The sequence below is a fragment of the Micropterus salmoides genome, unplaced genomic scaffold (assembly GCF_014851395.1).
Source record: "Micropterus salmoides isolate LMB-PRFRI ecotype aquatic unplaced genomic scaffold, ASM1485139v1 Ms_hic_scaffold_16, whole genome shotgun sequence".
Lineage (NCBI taxonomy): Eukaryota > Metazoa > Chordata > Actinopteri > Centrarchiformes > Centrarchidae > Micropterus > Micropterus salmoides.
Window position 1 is genome coordinate 1,478,287 of NW_024040707.1, and position 21,649 is coordinate 1,499,935.

At 44.5% G+C, this 21,649-nt stretch overlaps 1 protein-coding gene across 2 annotated transcripts in view; it reads left to right on the forward strand.

The window, feature by feature from the left end:
• Positions 1–15,665, forward strand: part of fgd1 (FYVE, RhoGEF and PH domain containing 1) — a 35,714-nt gene extending 20,049 nt beyond the window's left edge. For both annotated transcript variants that reach the window (XM_038722632.1, XM_038722633.1), the window contains exons 2-18: positions 967–1,269; positions 1,347–1,545; positions 1,656–2,376; positions 2,559–2,648; positions 3,734–3,882; positions 3,966–4,122; positions 4,217–4,355; positions 6,154–6,212; positions 7,333–7,479; positions 7,565–7,657; positions 7,760–7,839; positions 8,881–8,911; positions 9,081–9,182; positions 10,022–10,150; positions 10,454–10,612; positions 10,766–10,912; positions 12,602–15,665. In XM_038722632.1, coding sequence (XP_038578560.1) covers positions 967–1,269; positions 1,347–1,545; positions 1,656–2,376; positions 2,559–2,648; positions 3,734–3,882; positions 3,966–4,122; positions 4,217–4,355; positions 6,154–6,212; positions 7,333–7,479; positions 7,565–7,657; positions 7,760–7,839; positions 8,881–8,911; positions 9,081–9,182; positions 10,022–10,150; positions 10,454–10,612; positions 10,766–10,912; positions 12,602–12,877 — 2,981 coding nt within the window. In that variant the 3' untranslated portion in view covers positions 12,878–15,665. The remainder of the gene's footprint in view (positions 1–966; positions 1,270–1,346; positions 1,546–1,655; positions 2,377–2,558; positions 2,649–3,733; positions 3,883–3,965; positions 4,123–4,216; positions 4,356–6,153; positions 6,213–7,332; positions 7,480–7,564; positions 7,658–7,759; positions 7,840–8,880; positions 8,912–9,080; positions 9,183–10,021; positions 10,151–10,453; positions 10,613–10,765; positions 10,913–12,601) is intronic.
• The last annotated feature ends 5,984 nt before the right edge of the window (positions 15,666–21,649 follow it).

The window sequence follows — 21,649 nt, forward strand, 5'->3', positions numbered from 1 at the left end:
CTCCCTACACAATAAGACCGACAGCATCAGTAACACGCACACAGTGTGTTGTAGTCAAGACCGCCAAAACCGAGACAAGACCAAGACCAGTTCCCCGCGTTGACACAATGACAGTCATTAACAGGAACAACATATTTTTAAATAGGGTGATTGGTTGCATTTGAAGAAATGTATTTTACATCCAATCAAAGTTAAGATGTTAACAAAGCTATTTATTCCCAAAGTTACAAGACTACAACACAAGTGTGAAGATGGTGAAATCCAGATAACCTGAAACAGTGAAAAGACGTGATGGAGATCAAAGAAAGAGATAGTTCTGGTCACCGGGCGCCTTATAATGAAAATCTTTACCAGAGAATCAGGGTGTGAATTATACAGTGACAACCTTTTTTTCCAGGTCCAAAATAGGAGCGGCTTCACTAAACTAAAATCTTACAACGCTCACAATATCCTTGCTTATTTAACTAATGTGTGTCTGTTGATGATGATACGTCAAATTCATTACACCAGTACTTCCAAGGTAAAAGGAACACAGCATTATTCCTCGCATGTATGCAAAGCATCATGGGAGTTGTATTAGCTGTAAAAGTAAGACAAGACAGTTCAAGATTGATTTTCATGTAGGGATATATAGGGATTCGTTTTAGCCAATCAGCTGTCAGAAAGCACCAGGATTCAGCCAATGAGTTCTCTCTCTCTCTGCTAAAGGGCATGTAGTGGCAGTTCCGGGGCTTTCTATCACATCACATGATATTCATCAGCAGATCGAGTCGTCTCAGTTGTCACAGAATCTCGTCCCTGCTTACCTGAGCACAGGTGTGTGCAGTCAGACCAGTGTGTGTTCGTGAGGAAGACACGAGTGCCGACACGTGAAAATGAAAATAGAAAAACGAGTTGTTTGTTTTGGCGGTCTGTGGGCGTGGCCTTCATGTCATGTGAACACGTCTTCGTTGCCCCCCCTCCCAGGTCCCTCCTCCTCCAGTCCCACCTTGTTGACTAAGAGTCTTTCGCTGGAGCCGTCTTGCTCCCCGTGCGGCCACCAGGGGGCGCTGGACGCTGACGCTCCCCAGCAGCCGAGCTCCGACCCGGGGCCCAGCACCTCCTCATCAGGCCCCGCCTCCCTGGGTGGGGGAGCGGAGCTAACAGAAAGCCGCGGCTCCGATAATGGGCAGCTCCTGGTCAACGACACGGGGCCGCCGGAGCTGCCAGCTACCACAATAACACCACCGAGCAAGAGCCGACCGCCGCTGCCTGGACCGAAACCTCAGGGTAACAAACTTTATTTAAATTCAAACAGTTAATTTTATGTTAGATTTAAAATATTAACGAGTTTGATCCGTCCACAGTCCCCCCAAAGCCCCCCCACCTTCAGCAACAGGTGGGGGTTTTGAGGCCACGCCCCCGGGCTCCGGACAAGCCCCTCCCACCTCCCCCGCCCTGCAGACCCCTCCCTGCAGACCCCCGAGGGGGCCGGACTCCGCCAACCCGCGCTGACGGCACCGCCTCCCCCACCTGCGTCCTGTCACTCATCGAGAAGTTTGAGCGGTATGTTGTGATTGGTCAGAGTAAGTGATGTCATTGTTAAAGCCTTTTATTTCATTGTGTGTGTGTGTGTGTGTGTGTGTGTGTGTGTGTGTGTGTGTGCGTGCGTGCAGTGAGCAGATCATCGTGGTTCCTGACATCACCGGGGGGGCTCTGTGTCCCCGCCTCCCTGACCCCCCCTCCTCCTCCCGACCTTCATCACCATCTTCATCGTCACCGTCTGCTCCTCCCCCTCCTGACGAGGAGCCGCCCTCAGAGATCAAAGGTCATGATGACATCACACTGGCGGGTGAGGGGGAGGAGGGAGATGACCATGATGATGACGACGACGATGATGAAGAGCTGGTCGCGGTGTGTCGGGATGACCTCCATCAGAAGCGTCTCTCCATGGAGTCGGGTTACAGCGCCTCTGAGAAACACCTGGAGGACGATGGGGTTGCCGTGGAGATGAGGGAGCAACAGCAGCAGCTGCCGCTGCTCGACCAATCAGAGCTCCCCTCGGAGCGCTTGTCCCTCCCCTCTTCGCAGACGGACGGGAAGCTGGCCAATCGGGACAGCGGCATCGACAGCATCAGCTCTCCGTCGCACAGCGAGGAGCTCTGCTTTGCTGGCGTGGACGATGGGGGCGTGGCTTACCCCTGCAGCCCCGCCCTCTTGCCCCGCCTCTCCAGCTCGTCCTCATACGCAGGGGAGGGGGAGGGGGAGGAGGTGCGGGGCGGAGTCAGAAGGAGGAGGGAGTTCTCTGAAGAAGGAGACAGTGACCTGGAGGAGGAGGAGGCGGAGCTTACGCTGGTACTGCCCCCCCCCAAGACAGACAGACAGGACTCTGTTGAGGTGAGACAGGTAGCGACACAAAGGTCTCATCAGCGCCACCTGCAGTCAGGAGGTCACATGACACAGAACACCCAATCACATATCTTACGTACAGCGTAGCGCTCACACCTGTACGCATCCGACAGGTGACGCCTCTCATCAAACACGTCTTTAATGAATCAACACTCTGTCTCTCTGTCCAGCTGTCTGTCCAGCAGAGAGTCTTCAACATCGCCAACGAGCTGCTGCACACGGAGACCGCCTACGTCTCTAAGCTCCACCTCCTGGACCAGGTGAGTCGCCTGAGCTCCTCCCCTGCTTCTCCAGAACCAGAAGGTGCCGTAGAATCCTCATTTTCATTCTTGTATTGAGGGTTTCTTCGAGAAAATGTTTCCATGCTTTAATGTTTAAAAAACATATTTCTCATTGTTGCTTCAGCTCCTCTTTTCAGCCTCCTGTCTCTTGATTGGCCAACTTACCCGAGCACAGCAGAGGGGCGGGGCTTAGCCGCACAGCGCTGAATCAAGGCCTGAGACTAGCTCTCACTGATTACTGCACAAAAACACAACTTTCTAACTTTATTCTCTGGTTTTACTGAAACTGCATCAGAGTTGATGAGGAAAATTTTGTCCCGTTTCCCCTCTGATGTCCTCCGGTTACTGTTGCCGCTAACTACTGCTAACAGCAGCTGCTGCTAGCTGCTCTGTTAGCCGTGCAGCTAGCCTTTCTGTTGCTGATTCTGCACGGACAGGAAGCTTGCTGCTCCGAGGGCTGGGTTGGTGTTCACACCTCTAACATTAGCACAGAAGCTTTGGACCGCTGGTTCAGAGCCGGCTGATAACAGCAGCTAGCTTTAGCAGCAGCTAGCTTTAGCAGCAGCTAGCGGTTACCGTAGCGTTGGCAACAAGTAAAGCTATCTGTCCATCAGGAAACTTCACAGAGTTGAGGCAGAGCAGCCGGAGGACATCAGAGGGGAAACAGGGTGCAGTGGATATTGTAGCTATAGTTTACGGCGTGCTAACCACGACATCCCAGCTGTTTTCAAACTTTTACAAAGCTATCCATAATAAATAGGCTCCTATAACTTTTTTGAAAGTGGGTCTCCGACATTGACGGCGTTGTGTTACAGATTTCTGCAGCTGTGTTCACGATGCTAACCATTAAATTCACAGATGGGTTTCCGGGTCTCTTGCATGCGAGAGGTTTACATATGAAGGAGGAAACGATGACTGAGGCTCACGGTCTGTCACTTCCATGTGCTGAAGTCTTTTTACTCAAGATAAATACAGCACCTTTGAAAAGCTCTTCACAGAGAACCTCAGACCAAGTTTGTCCCTGCAGGACCTGACCGACTTCCTGTTTGTTTCTCCTCCTGCAGGTGTTCTGTGCCCGGCTCCTGGAGGAGGCTCGGTCTCGCTCCTCCTTCCCCTGCGACGTCGTTCAGGGAATCTTCTCCAACATCTGCTCCATCTACTGTTTCCATCAGCAGTTCCTGCTGCCGGCGCTGCAGAAACGGATGGAGGAGTGGTGAGGCCGTCGCTCCTCCTCTTCTCCTCCTCCTGCTGGTTCTCCTTCTTTAGGACTTGCTTTGACTCCTGTTGTGTCTGCAGGGACTTGAACCCACGGATCGGGGACATCCTGCAGAAGCTGGCTCCCTTCCTGAAGATGTACGGCGAGTACGTGAAGAACTTTGACCGAGCCATGGAGCTGGTGAACACCTGGATGGAGAGATCAGCTCAGTTCAAGACCATCATCCAGGAGATCCAGGTCCAGATCCAGATCCGCTGCTGCTCTCAGTCCGTCGTCTGGCTGTTGTCTCGTCTGTCCGGGTTGTAATGTTTGTGTTGTTGTCTTTGTGCAGAGGGAGGAGCGTTGCGGGAACTTGACCCTGCAGCATCACATGCTGGAGCCGGTTCAGAGGATTCCTCGCTACGAGCTGCTGCTCAAAGATTATCTGCACCGCCTGCCAGAGGATGCGCCGGACTACAGGGACGCCCAGAGTACGTAAAACAAACACCCAGGAACACCGGGGCAGAGAGACGGACACGTATAAACACCGCTCGACACAACAACCTGGAATCTGGTTCTTCACAGAAACCGATCACTGATTATATGTAAACCACCAGCGTCTAACAGCACATGTGTGCTCTGCACAGATTCTGGACCCAGAATCCAGTTAAATCAGTGTTGAAAGAGCCACGCAGGCAGCTGATCAGGTCCACGTGTCTCAGGCTCCACCCACTCTCCTACGTCTTCGTTTAACACTCAGACCTTCTACTGCGTTTCCTCCCGTCCAGACCGAAACGTTGAAGTGTGAAAATGCTGCTGACCCTGTTCTGGTTTTAAACTCCGCTGCGGCGTGTTAGTGCTGACAGGTGGAAACGATGATGCTCACGTTCGGCTTCCTGATTGGCTCTCTCTCACGATTCTGCTGACAGAGTTTTAGTTTTGGTATTAAAATACTTTTTACTCTGCGTGTCTCCGTATTGACTTTGCGTCGACTCCCAGTTTGTTTCCCGCCACCACAGCCTCTCTGTCCTCCCGTCTTCCTCTCAGTAACAGTTCCTCCTCGCCGTCGCTCCGTGCAGAGAAATCTCTGCTATGGTTCTTCTCCATCGCTGCTCTTCATTTCTCTCCAGTAGAACTTTCTTCTGCAGCTGCAGAGCAGACATTCTGCTTCCCGTCCGGCACGCACACGCTCAGTGTACGTGAACGGTCACATGATGTGCATTTTCTGTCGTTTTAATATAGACGGAGATCAACTCTGTTGTGGATGTCGCCTCAGTGAAGAAGCCTGGCATGGCATTGAGTGATGCCGGTAAAGGCCAGTTTATCCTTCTGCCTCGAGTCCACACGCCGACAGCGTAGGCTACGTGCCGCCGTGAGGATTGATTCTTGTTCGTTGGTGTCTGCGTCACCTATGTTCTATGGTCCGCTGTGTTGGTCCACTATTTTCTTCTTCTTCAGTGGTGTAGGCTTCTCTATTTGGTCTGAAAATAAAATTTGCTTTACTGGCATGAATGTTAAAACAACAGTTTGGCCAAAGCTAAAGGAAAATACAAAAAAACTATTCTATTCATAAAGTTCATCAAATAAATAAATAAAATAATTGTATTTCTATATATTGGATATAGAATAATAATATCTAATATTGTTCATTTCTCTACGTCTTCTTTCATTACGCCTGTGTCTCCTTCTCGCATCGATAACAGCAGCCATCTCTGCAACACTTGGTTTGCACCTTCCTTTCAAACGTATTAAATACAGATGCTGCTGCACTCACATGAAAATGCTTTTATGCTTGTTAGATCACACTGCGTGTAGTAAATAAATGTGTTTGCATGTTACCCTCCCATTACTTTGCACAATAAAACTGAAGCGCCCCAAACTGCATATTCATTAAGGCAAAAGTAATAAATGAACAACAGCTGCTATCTTTTGAAAGAGGTCACTCTGCGTGCACACCGTTAGTAGATCAGCTTACGTGTTCATTTGCTGGTGATATCAAGTTTGCACACGTTTTTACTCAGGCAGACCTTTAGGAAATCTGGCCCAATGCGTTTGGGGCTGATGTTATTTTACCGTTCTGTGACAGAGCGTGTAGTACGTGACAGAATCGCTTGGTAATGTATCAGGTAAGTTAAAATCACAGATTATTAGACTGGTCCACACAGGAATGAAAGTGATCGGTTTGGTTTGTACCGAATGCACGATAATCTCTTTTATGTCTAAGACAGTTTTCCCTAGGGACAAATAAGGTAAACTTGAATCATGTGAACATCACGTTTCTCTGTGCAGAGTCTCTGGAGCTGATCGCCACGGCCGCAGAACACTCCAACGCTGCAATCAGGAAGATGGTAAGAAACTTTCACACAGCCAACACCCAGAGCTCTCAGCCGCAATCACCACGGTCTTCATCTCCCGCCGCGGTTCCGACCACATCACACACCGTCAGACACGTGTGACTCGTTAACTGTCTGAACGGCTGCTTCATGTGTTTGTGTTTAACTGCCTCATGTTTCTCCTCCGCTGGGTGAACCTCTCATCCTCCTCAGCAACATTACTGCAGATTGTTAGTAACAGTGATTTTATATTTATTTCATCACCGTTTTTCCAGTTTTTCCTTCCTCCTGCTTCAGGGACAGTTAAGTCAAAGGTCAAAACTTTGGGGTCTTGAGATGGCTGATAGATAAAGGTCCCAGCCACAATCTGGTTAAGAACATGGGAACCGAATCCCAGGTCTCTCCCGGAGAACTGAACCCTAAGGTCTCTTTTGGAGAACTGAACCCCAAGGTCTCTTTTGGAGAACTGAACCCCAAGGTCTCTTTTGGAGAACTGAACCCCAAGGTCTCTCCCGGAGAACCGAACCCTAAGGTCTCTCCCGGAGAACCGAACCCTAAGGTCTCTCCCGGAGAACCGAACCCTAAGGTCTCTTTTGGAGAACCGAACCCTAAGGTCTCTTTTGGAGAACCGAACCCTAAGGTCTCTTTTGGAGAACCGAACCCTAAGGTCTCTTTTGGAGAACCGAACCATAAGGTCTCTCCCGGAGAACCGAACCCTAAGGTCTCTGCCAGGCGTCATCTTTTGGTTTTGAGAAACTCATTCATCTGTTTCTCAAAGTTGTTCAGTTTTAGCCTAATTTGCTACGTTTTCTGGGTAAATTTACGTTGACCCAAACTGCTTAGCTGCATTGACTCCCTGTCTCTCTGTCTCTACCTGTCTCTACCTGTCTCTCTGTCTCTACCTGTCTCTACCTGTCTCTCTGTCTCTACCTCTCTCTACCTGTCTCTCTGACTCTACCTGTCTCTCTGACTCTACCTGTCTCTCTGACTCTACCTGTCTCTCTGTCTCTACCTGTGTCTCTGACTCTACCTGTCTCTCTGACTCTACCTGTGTCTCTGTCTCTACCTGTCTCTCTGACTCTACCTGTCTCTCTGACTCTACCTGTGTCTCTGTCTCTACCTGTCTCTCTGTCAGGAGCGAATGAGGAAGTTGTTGAAGGTGTACGAGTTGTTGGGAGGAGAAGAAGACATCGTTAATCCCACAAACGAGCTCATTAAAGAAGGACACATCCTGAAACTGTCCAATAAGAACGGGACCACGCAGGACCGATACCTCATACTGGTACTCGCTGTCTTCTACTCTGTTCTGCTAGATTTATAATGCAGCCTGAGATGCAGGAGAAAGTAACACCCGTCTGTCTCTGCAGTTTAATGACAGGTTGCTGTACTGTGTCCCGAAGCTGCGTCTGATTGGTCAGAAGTACGGCGTCCGTGCTCGCATTGATGTGGACGGTATGGAGGTGAGACATCATCAGCTGATAAACGCCAATGATTACTGAGCGGCGCTCCGGTCTGATTAACCCGGTCTACCTGTCTGTCCACCTGTCTCTCTGTCTGTCCAGCTGAAGGAGACCAGCAGTGTTGCAGTTCCCAGGACGTTCCTGGTGTCTGGAAAACAGAGATCCCTGGAGCTGCAGGCCAGGTACCGGGTCCAGACTCCATGGTCTATCTGTCTGTTCAGAGCAAAGCCTGTAAAAAAGAAATGGACGTAGCCGCCGTGACGTCACAAGTTGGTTTGTGGACTACCGTTCTGTAGCCTCGACTTTGGCATCTTGGCCGTCGCCATCTTGATTTTTTGCGACCATCAGCACCTGACAAGAGGGTGGAGCTAGCTAGCTTGGTTAGCAAGGTGCATCTGTAATTCACATTAACTGTGATATTAGCTGGGATGCTAATTTTAGCTAGCGACAAACAGGCTTAAAACAAAACGTACTTACTGAAAAATGAGCAGCCGACTCCTGATGAGCTTTTTCAGCGGCGCTGGTTAAACAGAGCAGCAGATACGAGTCGCCTCTATCCTGATTGACAGGTCGCCAATCAGCTTGTAGCCCCGCCCTAAAGCCTCCCCTGCTTCCTGGTCTCTGTTCCTCTAAATGGGACCATAATTTACTAAATGAACATCATGCTGTGTTGAAGAGTTGAAACTAGCGACTGAGACCAGAAACTCATCAGGAAAGTGTTTACTGAGGGAATAAATCAGCTGACAAGTAGAAACATTTTCTCAGAGACTTCTATACAATCACACTTCTTCCTGCAGCCGCTGGAGTCGCCCCCTGCTGGCTGCTGGAGAGGACGCAGGTTTAAGGCTCTTCAGCGCTGGCTTCACTTTCAGGTCGCCACCATGTCATATTCTTATAGAATCATAGATTAAGGCGGAGCCTGTGACGCTGGTGTTCAGAAAAGCTTAAAAGAAGACGGGGAGCTTTCTTCTGTTTCACAGTTCCACCTCGCAGCACCGGATTCCTCTCACTGTGGAAATATTCTGACAGGCTCGTCTTTCTGTCCGGACGTCGGTTGTCTGTTTGATCCACGTCTACTGGGTCAGGCTGAAATCGTGAACCCGACAGAACTTGTATTTGTTTTGCAGCTGATTCCAGTATTGAGGTGCATGTTAGTGGAAACCAGTCCTCCCCACAGACATGTTGTTTTTTTGACTGGTTTCTCTGTGATTGTGTCTCTGCAGGACGGAGGAGGACAAGAAAGACTGGATACAGGTAACACCAGGCGACACTCAGGGTCTGCTTTTTGTTTGACCTCCAGTGGTTTAACGTCTCACCTGGCTGCAGTGACGTCATCCCTGCCGGGTGTGGTCACAGGTGCAACACAGCACATTTCAGAACACATTCATCAGCCGTGTGTGTGTTTGTGTTTGTGTGTCGTCAGGCCATCCAGGCGACCATCCAGAGACACGAGCAGACGATGGAGAGCTTCAGACATCTGAACTGTTCACTGCGAGACGACGAGTCCACGCCGCCTCACTCCCCGGTAACTCGCACACTAATAACTGTTCACAGGTCAGAGTCCCGTTTCCCAAAAGCACCTTTAGACTCAGATTATCTTAGAATCTAACTGACGAACCTTCCTAAGAGTGAGAGACGTCTCCCAAAAACAGATTCACTCGTCTCTGCTACAGAAACTAAACGCTACAAGTTTGTATTGTTGGTGTTCATTTGACCTCTTCACCATGAACATCCTTCATCATTTCAGTTCCACATCTTCCTGCTTTGAACAGATGAGCTCGGTACAGTCGGTGTATCGCGCTTGTCAAAGCCACCAGACCCCACTGATCTAAAAACTGTAATTTTCCCTCGCACAACACGGGAGTTGCTGCTCTAAAGCTGCTTCGGTTGGTTTGTGTTATTGTGAGACTTTGTTGTTTTAAAGGGTAAAAAAAAGCTAAAGTCACAACACAAACTAACCAAACGAGGCAGCAGTAGACCAGAGAGGTAAAATTAATGTTTTTATCAATGGAGTCTGGTGGCTTTGACGAGAGCAGTATAGCAGCATTATCTGGTTAAACAAAAAGGATCTTTAAAAAAAGGTGTCTGTCTTTAGGGATCCTTTCCTTAATGCTGTCCCAGTAGTCACATGGGGAATATAAGGTCCAGTTACTTTGTAAGCTTTATGTACGAGTACAATTTCTAATATTGTTATCAGGACATGGGGTTTCAGTGTCTCAGAGTTAGCTAATGGATAACTGTAGTATGGCAACACAAACACGCCCCCTACAGACCACTATTACAAAGACAGTTCTGTCCAACCTGTGGACCTTCAGCTGCAGAAAAGGTCAGTTCTAACTCTTCATCCTCGTCGCTCTGTTCCAGAGTTGCGTGGAGCTCGGAAAGAGAGCGCCGACTCCGATCCGAGAGAAGGAAGTCACGCTGTGTATGAAGTGTCAGGAGCCGTTCAACTCCATCACCAAGAGACGCCATCACTGTAAAGCCTGCGGACACGTAGGTTCACCTTATCTGAACATTTGTCTCTGTACAGCCGGGGGACGGATCGCGGTCGGCTCCACAACACATACCAAACCAACAGTGTTGTCAGTTTACAGCAGCTGAGAGAGCTAACAGGACGTTAGCAACCCACAGTACAAACATCTTCCTAATATCCAACAAAACCCTTAAATGCTTTGATGAAACCGCAGAAACTTCAGCTTCAACATGTTCACAGGACAGAAATAAGAATCCAGGAGCGTCATGTGTCTTTTACTTCAGTGTTTTGTTCCTCTGACTGACTGTTTGTGTTCAATCCAGGTGGTTTGTGGGAAATGTTCAGAGTTCCGCGCTCGCCTGTCGTACGACAACAACCGAACCAACCGCGTTTGCGTCGACTGCTACGCCATGCTGGTGGGAGTGTCGCCCTCGCCCAACACGCTGACCAGCAGCTCCCACAGGAGGCGCTCCATCCTGGAGGTTAGTGTGACATCACTGTGACATCACCATGTCTCTCTGTATTACATGCTGATATTCCCAGAAGAACAACATTTTCTCTTGACTTTTCTCATTTTAAGGTTGCGTCTTGCAGAAAACTGATGCTCTCTTTATCTCTGTCTCTTGTTACCATAGAAACAGGCCTCCCTGGCGGCAGAGAACAGTGTGATTTGTAGTTTTCTTCACCACATGGAGAAAGGCAGCGGGCGGGGCTGGCAGAAGGCCTGGTTCGTCATCCCTGACAATGAGCCGCTGGTGCTGTACATCTACGGAGCTCCACAGGTGATCACTGTACAGCACTGTACAGCAGCTGAAGGACACATGGACACATGCAGGAACACTGCAGTCTGTTAGTAACAGTGCTACCGCCCCCCACAGGCTGCAGTGGTCATTACAGCCACCAACAGACAACACTGTTGTGTTTCAGCGCTGCAGTTTGGTCTGTCAGCACCAGCTAGGAAAAGTCTTATGGGTTTCAGGGGAACTAATATGATAGACCAATCAGAATACGATTACAAACCAACCAACCACAATACGACTACAAACCGACCAATCAGAATACGATTACAAACCAACCAACCACAATACGACTACAAACCGACCAATCAGAATACGATTACAAACCAACCAACCACAATACGACTACAAACCGACCAATCAGAATATGACTACAAACCGACCAATCAGAATATGACTACAAACCAACCAACCAGAATACGACTACAAACAAACCAACCAGAATACGACTACAAACCGACCAATCAGAATACGATTACAAACCAACCAACCAGAATATGACAACAAACCGACCAATCAGAATATGACAACAAACCGACCAATCAGAATATGACAACAAACCGACCAATCAGAATATGACTACAAACCAACCAACCACAATACGACTACAAACCGACCAATCAGAATACGATTACAAACCAACCAACCACAATACGACTACAAACCAACCAATCAGAATATGACTACAAACCGACCAATCAGAATATGACTACAAACCAACCAACCAGAATACGACTACAAACAAACCAACCAGAATACGACTACAAACCGACCAATCAGAATACGATTACAAACCAACCAACCAGAATATGACAACAAACCGACCAATCAGAATATGACAACAAACCGACCAATCAGAATATGACAACAAACCGACCAATCAGAATATGACTACAAACCGACCAATCAGAATAAGATTACAAACCGACCAACCAGAATACGATTACAAACCAACCAACCAGAATATGACAACAAACCGACCAATCAGAATATGACAACAAACCGACCAATCAGAATATGACAACAAACCGACCAATCAGAATATGACTACAAACCGACCAATCAGAATACGATTACAAACCGACCAACCAGAATACGATTACAAACCAACCAATCAGAATACGACTACAAACCGACCAATCAGAATACGACTACAAACCGACCAACCAGAATATGACTACAAACCGACCAATCAGAATATGACTACAAACCGACCAATCAGAATATGACTACAAACCGACCAATCAGAATATGACTACAAACCGACCAATCAGAATATGATTACAAACCGACCAACCAGAATACGACTACAAACAAACCAATCAGAATACGACTACAAACCGACCAATCAGAATACAGCCACAAACCGACCAATCAGAATACGATTACAAAACAAACAATCAGAATAGAACAACAAACAAACCAATCAGAATACAGCCACAAACCAACCAACTAGAATAGGACAACAAACCGACCAATCAGAATACAGCCACAAACCAACCAACCAGAATAGGACAACAAACCGACCAATCAGAATACGATTACAAACCAACCAACCAGAATATGACTACAAAAAAACAACCAATCAGAATACGACTACAAACAAACCAATCACAATGGCCATGGTAGAATACCCATGATGCACTCTGACGGTATTTATTATTTCCCCACCAGGACGTGAAGGCGCAGCGCAGCGTGCCGCTGATTGGCTTCGAGGTCCTCCTTCCCGAGTCATGTGACCGCCTGGAGCGACGCCACGCCTTCAAGATCTCTCAGAGTCACCTGACTCTGTACTTCAGCGCTGACGGGGAGGAGCTACAGCGCAGATGGATGGACGTCCTGTCGAGGGCCGGGAGGGGGGAGGAGCATCAGGTCCACCGGCCAATTGTGGAGAGCCTGGAGGAGGAGGGGGAAGAGCTGGCGGCTGCAGCAGAGGGCGACAACACGTGATTCTATTGGACGAGGAAGGATGGCGATGATGGTCTTTTAAAATATTAATCCCTTTTGGAAACCAGAACAAAACCAGTACATACAGTCATATATTTAACACACACACACACACACACACTCTGAGCTCTCTGTGTATTTAAAGTTGCGTTGTTCGTCTGCATGATTCCTCACCCTTTTTTTTTTCACCTGTCCTACATCACAGAAAGGTGGGCGGAGCCTCTCTAACTTCTTTTTTTTAACAGTAACATCAGAACACAGTGCCACGCCGTTTTGACTCTCCTCAGTCTGGAAGGTGGAACACTACAGTACCCACAAGCCTCAGCTGCCAGAACTGTGACCTCATATTCAGAAAACTGATCCATAATTTAAAAGTGATATACAGTCAAACGCCGATCACATTTATTCTGCCGTGTCCCCCTTAACTACTTTTGTAATCGTGTGAGGATCAATAACGCAGCGCACACTCCAGATCCAGTTCCTGAGAGAGAAACCTGGTGGTGAGAGACGGGATGGAGTTACTTACAGACCAGGAAAACTGGACTCTACCTGGACACAGTTAGTCTAGTTAGTATAATCCAGCCCAGAATCCCTGTGAATCATGTTCTTATTGGACAATTCTGCACCTCATAGTTTACGTCTGACGTTTACAGCGAATACAGCAAGTAGCATGTTTGCAGAGAGTAAAGGACGTGGTTCTGTTCATGTGGGCTGTGTAGGATTCACCTCTAACCAAAGCTTGTATAAAAGAAGTGGACGTAGCCGCCGTGACATCACCTGTCGGTCGGTGGACTACCGTTTTGAAGCCTCCAGTTTGGCAGTTTGGCCGTCGCCATCTTGTTTTTTTTGGAACCGGATGTGACCATATTTGGACGAGATGGTGGCGCTAGCTAGCTTGGTTAGCATGTTGCATCTGTAATTCACGTTAACTGTGATATTAGCTGGGATGCTAATTTTAGCTAGCGACAAACAGGCTTAGAACAAAACATAATTACTGAAAAACGAGCAGCCGACTCCTGATGAGCTTTTTCAGCGGCGCTGGTTAAATTTACACAGAGCAGCAGATACGAGTCGCCTCTATCCTGATTGACAGGTCGTCAATCAGCTTGTAGCCCCGCCCTAAAGCCTCCCCTGCTTCCTGGTCTCTGTTCCTCTAAATGGGACCATAATTTACTAAATGAACATCATGCTGTGTTGAAGAAGACTTGAAACTAGCGACTGAGACCAGAAACTCATCAGGAAAGTGTGAAGACAGATTAATGAGCACAGAAACTCACGGCCAAATGTTGATGGATCTTCAAATGACCCACAGTAAACCACAGATTAAAGGAATTCTTCTGTTTTTAAAAAATAAATTTAGCGGTGCGGGTTTCCTGAACTCAAACAGGAAGTCGATATAAACTGTCAGACTGTTGAAAGGAGGTTTTTAAAACATGAAAGAAGAAAAAGACTGATGTGTCCTCTTTAAATGCACTTAAAAGACTTTTTAATCCCAAATTTCCCCCGAAGACAAAACTATTTAGTTTTTAAACTCCCCCCTCAGTGACCTTGCTGCTGCTGGCTGGTGCCTGCCAATCAAATCTCCTGTCTGGACTACGTTTCCCAGCAGCCTCTGCTCTGAGGCGTGTGCTCCTTTTACCTGCAGCCTTGCTGTCCTATTGTGGTGGACTGGGGTACTGCGGGTTTTTATAAAATCCCTGAGGCGGTTCATCGCGGTCCTGAAGAATTCTCACTCAAACACTCACGGTTTTATTTTTCTCAGTTTATCTACACATTATTAACATATTACATGTTTTATATATTATATATATTCATATTTCTTTGTCAAACATGGTGAGGTGATATTTGAAGTTTTTTTAATAGAGAATTGCAGTCGATTAATTTTCTGTTGCTTACTTTATTAATTTAAGATACATTCCTCTTTGTCATAACGCCCCAAATCCCCAAACGTCCTCCCAGTTCACAGTTGATGTTTGGAAGATGTAAAATTAGGACGAAAATACTCCAATAAATCAAGATATTGACATTCTAATAATTTTGATTAAAATTTTCAATTAAAAGTAAAAACAATAAAATCTCACCTGATATTTTTACTTATTTATCGCTCTACAATTTTCATTTAAAGGTGGGGTCAGCGATTCTAATCCAAAACACATCTTTGGTCACAATATTTACTAAATGAACATCATGCTGTGTTGAAGAAGACTTGAAACCAGCGACTGAGACCATAAACTCATCAGGAAAGTGTTTACTGAGGGAATAAATCAGCGGTTGTTGTGTTGTTGGCTATAGCAGAGAGCTGTGAGCGTCGCTGTCTGGAGCTGCTGTGCTGACCGTCTCTTCCTCTTTTTTTAGCTTTATGTTTTGCAGCAGCAGCTGTAGTGACAGTTTGCTAACCCACAACCTAGCTAACGTTACCTAGGTTACTTGCTGTGTCGTTGTTCGCTGCGTATTTGGTGTTGGATTTCTCAAGAATCGCTTACTCCACCTTTGAAGGAAACAAATGTTTAATTTCTGATAACTGTAATTTAAGATGTCAATATCTTATCATTTTGACCTTCAATTTCATAACATTTCAGTAAGTGTCTCAAACTTGTAACATAAAAAGTCAAAATTAACTTAGTGTGTCATTATTTTGAACAAACTTTTGGAAACTGTGAACCTCTAAAACTTGTTCAGGCTAAAATTAGCTTCCATATAACTGTGAGCTGGGAAATTGACACACGTAGACCTGAAATGATCAGTTGATTTAATAGATTAGTTGACCAACGAAGGTTAAAATCAAGGGTAACTGGACTCGGTTGAAGATACTGGAAGACGTTTCGTCCCTCATCCAAAGGACTTCTTCAGTTCTGAACTGAAGAAGTCCTTCAGGAATGGGAAGTCCTTTGGATGAGGGACGAAACGTCTTCCAGTATCTTCAACCGAGTCCAGTTGCCCTTGATTTTAACCTTCGTTGGAGAACTATGACCTGGATGACTGAGAATCTTCATAGACAGATTAGTTGACTGACAGAAAATGAATCAGGTTAAACTGCTGGTCTTTAACAGTAAACTGAATTAGCGCTTTGGACGTCACCTCGGACTGTCAGACGACTACGTGATTAATTGAGAAAATACTTAACAAAATAAATAAATAATAAACCAGTTGCAGCCCTGATCCCCTGTGAGATATGAGGCTTCTGCAGGACTCTGATGGTTCCAGTCCCAGATGATGACCCCCCCCCCCCCCCCCCCCCCGAGTTGGATGTAAAAAGTTTGAAGGAGTTTTTTTAAGACGGACGGCGACATGAAGGAACCAGAAACCGGACTGGACTGTAAACTTTCACGTCTCCGCTGAGTTCAGGTTGAACACTGAACCTCTTCACGTCAGATGGACTCTGTGTGCTGGATGTTGGAAATGAGTCCAGCGATTAGACAGAGCCGATGTGACCTGAACCCAAAAGAAAAAAAAGACTTTAGATGTTTTTATCATCTTTACTTCCAGTGGTACAGTATTTCTCTCGCCGTCTCTATAAACACCTTTTGGACAAAAGTGTTTTGATAGTGAAAAAAGCGAATATTATTAATATTACTGTTATTCTGATGAATCTATCTGATGCTATGATGAACTGAAAAGACAGACTTGTTGTTGGATATTTCCGTGTTTATGAGTCTGGGTTGTATTTGATGTTTGCTTGATGCAAGTTGATGCAAGAAGAAGAAAACAAAGAGTAAAATGTTTTTGTAAATATAATTTATTCTCCTGTGACCCCTTGGTCATGTGACTACGTAAAGGTTAAAGGTTAACGCTCGCTGTTCCTCCACACTCTGCAGACCTCCACACAGCCAGAGCCAAACAGACAGTTTGGGTTTCAGCGGCGGCCATGTTGGCAGTTTAGATTAACGGCTAACAAGGTGAAGGTTCAGGGAACAACGTGACATTTTAGTACATTCTCTTTCTCTCTGTGTTCTCCAGAGTCAGATGTTACAGATGGAGCTCTCTGTCCGGTCCTGATACAGGACCACAGTGATTCTGTTCAAAGCCACAGCAGGCTAGCACTGCTTAGCTTCTCAGATGGTCCCATTCCCAGGGTGTCAAGTACCTGTGTTCTGTCATGTCCTTCGGCATCTGGTGCCATAGGTCCACGCTAAATGAAGGCCTAGTATAAATAACCCTAACCTAACAAAGTAGTTTTGGTTCATAAACCTAACAAAGTAGTTTTGGTTCATAAACCTGACCAAGTAGTTTTGGATCCTAAACCTAACCAAGCGGTTTTGATGCTTAAACCTGACCAAGTGGTTTTGGTGCTTTGGTTCCTAAACCTGAGCAAGTGGTTTTGATGCTTAAACCTGACCAAGTAGTTTTGGATCCTAAACCTGAGCAAGAAGTTTTGGTGACTAAACCTAACCAAGCAGTTTTGGTTCCTAAACCTAACCAAGCGGTTTTGGTTCCTAAACCTAACCAAGCGGTTTTGGTGCTTAAACCTAACCAAGTAGTTTTGGTTCCTTAACCTATCAAAGCATTTTTGGTTCCTTAACCTATCAAAGCATTTTTGGTTCCTAAACCTAACCAAGTACTTTTGGTTCCTAAACCTAACCAAGTACTTTTGGTTCCTAAACCTGACCAAGTGGTTTTGGTTCATAAGCCTAACCAAGTGGTTTTGGTGCCTAAACCTAACAAAGTAGTTTTAACAACTTTAATTTTGAATTTCTAACCAGCTGTTGCATAATTATTTTTGCTAATTTGACCGCAGAGCCCACCACGTGCAAAAACGATTCTAAAGGGTACCCAGGGCGTTAAAAAGCAATGCCAAGGGTGTTGACAAAGTGTCCATATCTTATGAGTTGGGAAGGAGAACAGGTTTTCTCTTCAGATGGTCCAATTTCCTTATTTCATAACTAATCTAGGCTACACTCTATGTGGACAGCAACTAATGGTTACTACCTACTATCATATTACAAATTACACGTGAGCAGAAAATTGTTTCTGCGTAATATGATGTCAACTCGGCAAGTTGTTCAACAAACGTTTCAGAGACTTTGGGAGTTGTTGCTCCGATTTGACGGGGACTTAAAGTGAATTTTCCAGGAGTCAGGAACTAATTGTTCCAATTATTCCGACACCACATTAATGCTAGCTGTGTTTAGTTTATGCTCTAAGCCGAACTTAAAAACCTTTAGCAGAACGCAAAACATTGGTGAATGGTTTGGATTTTTTGGAGGGTGAAAAATAGGCTAACAGTTTCCACCTGCTTCAGTTCTTTGTGCTAAGCTAGCCTAAACACGTAACCATCTGAAACTTCTGACTCCAACGTACGAAACGTTTTGAAAACTGGATTTCTCAAAATGTTAAAGTCTTTCTTTGACCTTCTACCTCGGCTGTCGCAGACATGGTGCTCAGTCTGTGCGTGGCTCTGGCCGTCACAGTGTGTTTTTAGCGTGTTTTTGGCGTGTAAAGCAGTGGTGTGTTGCCCCCCCCCCCCATCGCCCCTCCCCTAGTGGGAATGGAAGGAAATGGCCAGTAACTCAGCCTTATAGTTCCCATCAATTTCATCAGCTGTCTCGATGTGGTGAAAAACATTTTGAACTTTTAACCTGAGTGACTTGTGTTGGGCAGTTGTTGATTATTTTTGCTAGTTTTCTTTTGGAGACTGGTTCTTACTGGTTCTGACCGGTTCTGACCAGTGTGTGTATGATGAAGTTGAATAGTGGCGTGTTGTATCAGTCCAGTGTGCACTTTCTCTTCATGTGCCAAAGCACGTATTCAAAACTTTACAGTATTCAGTACACAAGCGCTAGTGAAGTTGTTGGCTAATATATCAGATTTGCTTTTTGTATTTAAGTATTTCTCGTTGTTTCTTTGGGCTGGATACCACGTGTCAGTTTATTGACAGTTACAGTCTGTCTGAGCCGCTCAGTAAATTATTCTTTAGGTGTGAAATTAACAGTCAAGATGTCTAACATGTGGGTGATTTCTCTAAATCAACCCTACTTGAAAATTAGCTCTAGCTAGGAGGCTAGCTCCCAAAATGCATCACCACACTTAATATTGAATCTGGGGGTAGGAAACATAACAGAAACCAACAAGCTAGAGTTGGAAAGTAACCAAGTACAGCCGGTGTGAAAATATAGGTGTGTTAAGCACCAAAGACGGTTTTAACTGGTTCTTTCACACTGGACTGCTGTTCTGAGTCGGTCCTGGTTTCATTACAGTATCTTTGCCTTACAGTTTCTGGATTTTACTGAACTTTGTGCCAAAGCAGATGACTCAACTGCTGTCAGTGTTCAACAGTTAACAATATTTATTCATCATTTTTAATCCAAAGTGTTTTTTATTATTGGTTTTTGTTTTGTTTTCTACTTCCTGTTCTGCTCCCAGGAGGGTTGTGGTGTATTTCACACTGTGTCTGATTCCTCCTATCAGACGCTCTCAGTGTTATGGACTGTTATTGGCTGCTGTTACCATGAAGACCGTAAAGCTTCAACCGCTGAGATGAAGCTGAAACGAACCAAACAGGCAACTGTAAATGTATTTATATCAGCGAGCTGTTTAAGGCGAGACACCACAGTCAAACATTTCCAAACTTTACTCACAATCAAACTTTACAAGCTGAAAGGAAACATAAACAGAAGCTTTTTTTTAACCACAACTTTGTTTTTATTTTTAATATGCAAATGAGGTATTTCCTGATTTGCATATCACACATCCATTTTACAGCGCATTGAGAAGAGTTATATGGAATTCTTTTGGTATTATTGTGATAATATACCAAACGGCCAGATGTTCACAGAATGGTTTATCAAAATATTGTTATTTTAATGGATTTATTCAACATGATAGATATATGTGTACTGGCTCCTTTTAAAAAATATATTTACAGATAAAACGCCACATAAAATGAGAAAGAAAAAAGATATATTAAAACAAAACTCTGTACATGTCTCGTTATAAAACCTGACAAACTGTGTAAAATGATGATGAAAATGATGGAAAATGACTTGGCATACAGGAAACGTAATTTTGTTAAAGATCTGCTAACGTAACCCACTTAGCAGAATAATGACTGTTTGTCACACGGACACATCTCTTATAGATACCTGATATATGAACTAGCTAACATTGTTCTCTAGAAAACAAGCTTTCTAATCATGTATGTTTCAATATGGAGAGTTTTAAATAGAGCAGATGAATTTTTAATGTAAAATACAAACAAAGATGACATTTACGCTATCTGCAGTTAACAGACTCGGTATAAATGAAACAAATAATAATGTTTATAAAATTACTCAAGATTGTTATGTACATTTTATGAAAGTATGGTGATAAATAACTTGAGGCAAAATAATTTTGGACGGTGGCGTCTCGCCTTATGAGCCAATCAGACGAGGATCTCTGTCTCCCTGTCTGTCTGGGTGTAACAGCAGCATGGTCGTGTATTCTTCCTGTAGTAGTTCTGGTATCTTGTTATTATTAATTGATTGATTGCAGGTTACTGGTTAGTGGCCGGCCACTGCCTTCCATCCTGTTTCCTGTCTGTTTCCCATCATGCCCTTCTGTAAGAAAATACAATGACAAATGTTTATGAGGTTATAAATGAAATAAAAACATGACTGTCTGGAAGAATATCTACTCCTGTCATTACTACTGCCACTACTGCTGATACTACTACTACTACCACTACTACTACTAGGCCTATTTCATTCAATAAACTTTCTTGTAATGCTTTTAAACCACTTACATATGAAGCAACAGCACCATCCAGTGTCAATACATGAAAGTAGCCTTTAAAACAAATATAAATCAACAAATTGAATAAAGAAATAAATAAAAGCAGGTAAAGATGGGATGTATTTACAAATATTAATTCCTTTACCTCTTTTTATTATGGAGAATGAGACCGTAGCAATGTGATATTCCTTGAAATGTCCTTCAAAGTACAGAAAAATAAACAGGCCTACTGTTTTTTTCTTTTGTAAATTTTATGTTCGTGAATTTATAATAATTTAAATAAGAATTAAATTCATACAGAAAAAATCCTGTATGTTTATAATCAGAAACATACTGTAGAGACTAAATATGATGTGTTTGAAGCAAAGGAAGACATTTTGAACAATACAATTATATGATTTATTTTGGTAATGGAACTGTTGGGGAGTAAATTTACTCTGTACTCTACTAAAATACAACGTTAAGGTACTCGTAGGCTATTTTACTTGAGTATGTCCACTTTATGCTAATTGATACTTCTACTCCACTACATTTAACCGGTGGCTTTAGCTTTACTTTGCAGAGAAACAATGATATGAGTTTATAAATATGAACAGTAGATTAAATAATTAAAAACTGCTCCACAACATTAACATGCTGCTTACACATTAATGTATAAAGTAATAATATGTAGTTATAAATCATACAGGTTTATACAACACTGACAGGACGTCCCGCTTTTTTACGCGTTTCCTTTTAACCTTTTTAAAATTTTTATTTCAGGACATTCTGCTGATAATTCAGAATCAGAAAGAGCTTTATTGCCAAGTAGTATTTTACATGTACGAGGAGTTTGCTTTGGTGAAAAGGTGCTAGAGCTGGACGTAAACATACAGTTGACGAATAGATTTTAAAATATATAATATGCAATAAACAGATATTAAGAAGTTATAATACAGTTATAAAGGGATTATAAAACTATGCATAACAGAAAAAACAAGGTGGCAGTTATTTACTTGTGCACTACTCCGGATTTGTGTTGTGTGATTTGTATTTATACAAATATATAAACACAAGATTGAAAAA